This window comes from Xiphophorus maculatus, chromosome 15, assembly GCF_002775205.1.
Source record: "Xiphophorus maculatus strain JP 163 A chromosome 15, X_maculatus-5.0-male, whole genome shotgun sequence".
Taxonomy (NCBI): Eukaryota; Metazoa; Chordata; class Actinopteri; order Cyprinodontiformes; family Poeciliidae; genus Xiphophorus; species Xiphophorus maculatus.
Window position 1 is genome coordinate 4,285,476 of NC_036457.1, and position 7,162 is coordinate 4,292,637.

At 36.6% G+C, this 7,162-nt stretch overlaps 1 protein-coding gene across 3 annotated transcripts; it reads right to left on the reverse strand.

Annotated features, from left to right (window-relative positions):
- Window positions 1-427: 427 nt before the first annotated feature.
- LOC111611335 (titin-like) lies at window positions 428-5,408 on the reverse strand. 3 transcript variants are annotated; one of them, XM_023347257.1, is made up of 3 exons: window positions 5,326-5,408; window positions 4,364-4,552; window positions 428-4,245 (listed from the first exon to the last, which is right to left on the reverse strand). In XM_023347257.1, exon 3 carries the CDS (start codon window positions 4,222-4,224, stop codon window positions 1,315-1,317), a length of 2,910 nt encoding a protein of 969 aa, XP_023203025.1. In that variant the 5' UTR covers window positions 4,225-4,245; window positions 4,364-4,552; window positions 5,326-5,408; the 3' UTR covers window positions 428-1,314. The 3 variants fall into 3 exon arrangements, with proteins under 3 accessions (XP_023203025.1, XP_023203026.1, XP_023203028.1); XM_023347258.1 differs by having other exon boundaries at window positions 4,364-4,549; window positions 5,326-5,407; XM_023347260.1 differs by lacking the exon at window positions 5,326-5,408 and having other exon boundaries at window positions 4,392-4,689.
- Between the last annotated feature and the right edge of the window lie 1,754 nt (window positions 5,409-7,162).

A 7,162-nucleotide genomic window follows, 5' to 3' on the forward strand; every position in this document is an offset into this window, starting at 1 on the left:
TCTTAACAGGCGAGGAAAGTTTATATGTACAGAAACTCAGGAACAGGAACATGAGGGAAATCAATAATCTAAATGTTATACTGCTGTGACAAACTAAAGGAAACATGGTGGTGGCAGTATGATGCTCTGGGCTGTTCTGTGCCTCAAGGCCTGCAGGTGTCACTGTAACTGATGGCACTGGCCTAGTCAAAGTCTGGACCTATGTCAAACTGTGAAAGTGTGTGTTGCTTTGCTGCTGGAAATGTAACTTTAATCAACATTCATTTTGTTTAATAATCATGTAGATGAATTCAGTTCTTTCTAAAATCATCACCAGGTTCTGATCCGGTTCTGATCCGGTTCAGTCGGATTCAGCAGATCAACAATCAGCCAATCAGAGCAGGACTCTGTGGCGTTACAAGGCAGAAAAACCAGGCAGAATCAGAGCGACCTTTAACCCTTTATTGAACTTCTCAGCTGAACATTCATTCTGTGTCCCACAGCGACACCTGGTGGTGGAGGTTAGAACTTCATGAACACAACAAAATGTTACAAAGATAAACAGCAAAATTCATGTTAAACTCATCAAAAGATAATTAATATTTCAATAAAATATTGAATAAACAAAAAACATTATGTCATTATATATTTGATTTAAAATTTAAAACAAAAGATAAACTGAGATCAGAGTCAAAACAAAATAATTTCCTCTTACACATGATTATAGATTAATAATAATAAAAAAATAATTTTATGTAGAATCAGTTCATTCAGAAATATGAACTATATTTATCTGCTGTGAATATAATCAATCTGTACTTGGTTAAAATCAGACATTTAACAATATTTTACTCACATTTTCATTGATATTCATTAATATTTGTGATTTATAAACTAACACAGTGTTTTTTCCTCATAAAATGTTTTCTATTCTTTGTGCTAAATAAAAGAAAGATAAAAATAAGCAGAAATAAGAAGAATCTTTAAAATAAGAAGCAAACAATAAATCGTACAAAGTTTAGTTTTTATGTCATTTGACTCGTTTGTGATTCAGTTTCTACTGTCAGCAGGAAAATAAATCCTGTTTTAATTTTCTAAATATTTCTGGGAGTTTTATCTGGAGCTGCGGATTCATTTGACTTTAGCTTTTTTGTTTAGCATTTATCAGCTGAACTTTGATCACCTTCATGTTTTTATAGTTGCCTGTATTGATAAAACCTCCAGGATCTGAATCCTCTTTATATTTCTCTCCTCCTTGAACCTCCAGAGCCACCGGTGCCACCAGCAGGGCCTGCAGGACGTTCCTGATTTTCTGTTTGAGATTTCTGCAGTGAATTATTTAAAATTATCAGGCTCAACTTTATATTCTTTACCAAAGTGTAGCTCTAGTTCTTTTGAGATATTGTCATATTTCCAGTCGCCATTTTGCTTCACTATGTTCCCAGGAGCTCTGATCCAGTTTGATTTGTCTCCATGGCAACGAATCATGGACTCAAGGATCTTAAACATGGCTGACAGCTCAGAGAGTTTGAACTGTTTTCGTCTAACTTTAAATAAAATGTTGAACTGTTTTTGTGTCTCTTTAAATAAAATGTTGAACTCTTCGGCCCATGTTCTCACAGTCTCCATTTTCTGATTTAACTCTGACTCTATCGTCTTCGGGTCTCCATGTGCAAAGATCATCATGTAATTGTTACAGATAACAGCAGATGGTCCTAAGTTTTTCTTTAGATCATTAATAATGATGATGTGGAAGAGCTGAGAGAGGCAGCTTATTCTAGGCAAACCAGAGGAACCTTTTTGGATGGAAAGAAAACTTTCTATCAGTTTAAGATTTGAATCTGAGTAATGAGGTTTCTGAAGTTTTGTAATCAGCAGATCATGACTGATTTTGTCAAAGGAAGAAGTGAAATCCAGGAGCACAGCTTCAGCTGCTGTGTTTGCTTCACCCAGTGAGAGCCAATCAGTTTTTGGTTGCTCCAGTTTTCCTTGAAGTGTTGCTATAGATTTTGTTTGTTTGTTTTCATCCTCGATAAAGTACGGTTTGGCCTGCTCATAAAGAATGACATCAAATAAATAATTTAATATGATGTGTAATCTTTCAGCACCACTGCTCTGTCTGATATCACTATAGTTGTCTGTTGAAAATGGGAATGATTTGGATTTTTTAAGCTCATCAGGAAAGTTGCCAGTCTTTTTGTATCTATCCAGGATCTTAAGGATCGGAGCAGAGATGAATTCAACTGAAAGTTTTATCAGTTCAGCTTCAGTTTCATCTATGACCTTAACCACATGATCACAGACATACTCCAAACATGTCTTCACTTCTGCAAGTCTAGTCTTTTTCAATGCCCCACTTCTCCTTCTTTTCCTCTGTCTATCTACAGAATGTGAACCATTAGTTCCTTCTGGATCTTTCTGTGAGGCTTCAATCTTAGGGGAATGAAAAGGGAAAGTTTCTTCTGACTCTATAGCATCATTTTTACCTCCTGAGTTTTCATTTATGTATTTATTAATATTTTCCTGAAGTTTTATTTTTTTCTTTATAAGGTCATAGATGTTTTGTATCATTTTATATTTTGTGTTATCTCTTTTAGATACCAAATCTTCCAAAGGCTTATTCAACTTCAGTAAACAATAAAAATTTTGGCTGTTTAATGGGGCATGTTCATCTGCTACTTTGAGAAATTCCTCAGTAAACTTCTTCAGAGATATATCAGATGTATTGACTTTATTCATCTTATTCTGTATCTCTTCCTGAAATTTCTCTTTGTTAAATTCTTTTGATCTAAAGTTTCTTTCCCTCTCAGGAATGTTTCTATTTATCTTTACTGTAATGAGGTTATGGTCACTGCAGCCTGTAGGAATGTTTTTTGGTTCTAAAGGGTCTTTTATATTAGTATAAATGTGATCAATGCATGTTGCTGAATCTAGAGTCAGCCTGGTAGCAGCTTTAACGATCTGAGTCCAACCCTCACTAGTTATAAAAACATCAGCATTTTCCTTCTCAGAGTTTGACAACCAGTCTATGTTAAAGTCGCCCATCAGGAAAATGTCTTTACCTTTCTCCTTCTCTGACATCAGAGTTATTGTCTCCTTGATTTGTTCAAAATATTTTTTTTTATCTTTTGTAGGTCTGTAACAACATCCCAATAAAACTGGTCGACTGTCAGGAAACTCCATCTCAACCCAAATGATAGCTTTAGGATTCTTCTTATCAGCTTTAGGATTCTTCTTATCAGCTTTAGGATTCTCCTTATCAGCTTTAGGATTCTTCTTATCAGCTTTAGGATTCTTCTCATCAGCTTTAGGATTCTTCTCATCAGCTTTAGGATTCTCCTCTTCAGCTTTAGGATTCTCCTCTTCAGCTTCAGGATTCTTCTCATCAGCTTTAGGATTCTTCTCATCAGCTTTAGGATTCTCCTCTTCAGCTTTAGGATTCTCCTCTTCAGCTTCAGGATTCTTCTTATCAGCTTCAGGATTCTCTTCATCAGCTTTAGGATTCTCTTCATCAGCTTTAGGATTCTCCTCATCAGCTTCAGGATTCTCTTCATCAGCTTTAGGATTCTCCTCATCAGCTTTAGGATTCTCTTCATCAGCTTTAGGATTCTCTTCATCAGCTTTAGGATTCTCCTCATCAGCTTCAGGATTCTCTTCATCAGCTTCAGGATTCTCTTCATCAGCTTTAGGATTCTCTTCATCAGCTTTAGGATTCTCCTCATCAGCTTCAGGATTCTCCTCATCAGCTTTAGGATTCTCCTCATCAGCTTCAGGATTCTCCTCATCAGCTTTAGGATTCTCCTCATCAGCTTTAGGATTCTCCTCATCAGCTTTAGGATTCTCTTCATCAGCTTTAGGATTCTCTTCATCAGCTTTAGGATTCTTCTCATCAGCTTCAGCCTTCATCAGGTCGGGTCTTAATCTGGTTTTAATATGATCCTGAACATACAGAGCGACTCCACCTCCTTTATTGTCACTGTTGTCATACATGTCTCTCCTCCACATGCTGAATCCTGGTATATAAACGTCACTTTCTTTAACGGTGCTGTTCAGTCTAGTTTCACACAGAGCCACAACATGGAGCTTATCACGAGCAATAATGTGTCGAATTTCATGAGTTTTGTTTCTCAGACCATTAATGTTCAGCAGAGCCAGAGATAAATCTTCATACTTATTGCTTTCTTTCTGTGATACAGGTGAGGGAGTCTGAGATGATGTTTGGTTTTCATGTGGTAAACCTGCCATGGTGACGACCTTCTCCTCTCTCTGTTGTTCATTAAAGACACAGAAACACTCAGATATTAAACCAACTTCCTGCTAAACTGATATCAGATTAAATCGACCTGCAGTTTGATTTAAAATCTGATCAATATTGAATATTTACAGTCTGATCCTCCAGCTGAGCTTCTGACCTTTGACCCTCAGGATGGAGGAAGCTCTGACCTCTGGGTCTCTGTCTCTGAAATCACAACAATCTCTGTTTCCTCAGGAACAAACTCGTTTGATGTGGATCAGCTCAGACTGGTTCTACTGGGTCAGACTGGGAGGAAGTGATGATGAAGATGAAGAGCTGCTGGAAAACACAACAGTTTATATCAAACATCCAACATGTTGGGTTAAATGTAGCGGAGGGAAGAGTAACTTTATTTTTATTCAAGTTAAAGTTAAAAATTTATTGTTAAAAATCGTCCTGAATAACTGATCAGAACATTTGATTAATATTTAAAAATGATGTCAGACAGAAAATATAAAGCTGTTAAAATTCTAATATTTTAAGAATAAAATAATAAATAATACAAATATTTTACATATTTTAGATTCTATTCTGTTTTAATTAAAACATGTTTGTTCTCCATTCAGTGAAGTTACAGTAATGATAAATTATATTAATATGACTCAAGTAGAAATAAAAAGCAAATTAACTGAAATATAATTTGAAAAGATCAATAATGTTAAAAAAAGGTTAAAGGTCATTAATTACCAACAAAAAATAATCATTTTTTTTTACAGTTAAAAGTTTTTCATAAACAACATTAATGAAACTGTTTGAAAATATGAAAGTCGTTTGAATTTAATATAAATAAAACTGAGTAACATGAGAAGTGATGGTGAATCACATCATCCATGAAACAGACATGAATTTATAGATAGATAGATAGATAGATAGATAGATAGATAGATAGATAGATAGATAGATAGATAGATAGATAGATAGATAGATAGATAGATAGATAGATAGATAGATAGATAGATAGATAGATAGATAGATAGATAGATAGATAGATAGATAGATAGATAGATAGATAGATAGATAGATAGATAGATAGATAGAAAACGTTTCCTCACCTCTGAGGTCGATGTGAATCAAACTCCTTCTGCTTCTCAGCTGAACTTCAGCCTTTATATTCTGGCTCCGTCTGAAATCCCGGCCCAGTTCCTCCTCCTGGACCCGGAGGATTTACTTTCTCTTCCATGTTCCAGTCAACAGTCAGAACTTCCTGTTCATCAGGTGTTCGTGGTCGGACCTGTTCTGGTCCAGGTGAGGCCAACCTGAGAAGGCATGCTGGGTATTCAGCAGGAACATCAACAACATTTCAATCAGAACAAAGAAACAGAACATCTGATGATGACTGACAGCTGGATCATTTCATCTTCCTCCAGTTTTATCTCAGGTTCCTGAATGTGGACAGGCTGGTCGGCTGAGACTGAAGCTGCTGAAACTATGAACAGCTGAACTGCTGCTGGGTTCGGTGGAGGACCTGTGATGCTGTGGGCCTGTTTCTGTTTCAAACTAAACCACAGACAAGAACTGAGCTTCATGTTAGGAACCATTTCTACTTTTACTGGAGTCAAATTCTGGATTTTCTGGTTGAAAAACAAACATGAACCAGAACCTGAGCAGACAGAAACACAGCTGCAGTTTCTGTTAAAGTTTCATCAGTTTTATTCATTTGGAAACATTTATTTTGTCTGATTGTGTTATTTTTTGTTACTTCTATGAATTATTGGCATTTTGGTCCTAAAATACCAACATTTCCACTTTACGTTTTGGTCCATCTGATGATGTAATGTTTTACATCAAATGATTGATCATTTTATTAATTACTTCAGTCGACGTTTTACCAAATACTTATTTACTCCTAAGTCATTTCTTGAACAGATACTTTTTCCTTTAACTTGAGTAAAAACATGTTTCAGTGTTTCTGATCTCCAGTATTATTGTTCTGCTCTCTGATCGGTGGATCTGTGATCGATTCTTTCGGACTGTTTCTGTCAGGTCTCAGCAGCTGGTCGGTGAAGAAAAACTTCAATCCTCCATCTTGGTTGAATCTGGATGTTTTGATGTGAGCAGAGCAGCAGCAGCTCCTCCATCGATGAGGTCAGGCAGAACGTTCTGGTTCTGAACCACCGTGACTCTCTGGCTTTGGGTCCGTGGTTCAGTACCGGGTCACAGTCCTGCCGAACCGGGTCTGAACTGCTGCTGACCTCAGGATGTGGGCCGGCTAACGGCTAACGCTAACCTCCTCTGGACCAACGTCACAAAGAAACATATAAAATTCAGAAACGCGACTCTTTCCTCTTTCCTTTACAGAAACGAGCTTTTTATTCAGCCAGGGCGGAGCAGGTTGCCATGGTTACCTCAATGTGAACTCTGCTAAAGTTAAAACCATCTCAGATCTTATTAGTTAGATTTGGTTCAGTTTGATTGTGAAGATAAAGTTGTTATTTCTTTGTTAAAGGAACTGAAGTCTGTCAGATAATCTGGTGTTTAATCTGAGCAAAGGAGGGAAACATCAACACGTCCAAGTAAAACGTTACATTTCAGCAAAAAGGAGATTTAAAAGGTTTTACATGATAAAAACTTAATAAAGAAACTAGAGAGAAAAGTTACTTTACAGAACAATAAACAGCTTTAATCCAGATTATAGTTAATCTGTTCTCCAGCTGTTATTAATCAACATGTGGGATTTTAACTGGATTTAGAGGATGTAGCGAACATAGTCACATGGGCATTTTTTGTGCATATTTTGGGGGGTACTGTTTGATTGGTGGCGTCATCTGACCACATCAGTAATTAGGTCATCACTTGGTCACATGATGCTTTCGATAGAGGACTGTAAGTTTCGTTTCATACCCAGTTGGTGTCAGGAAGCGGCAATGGGAAAGACAAAGAACTGAAATA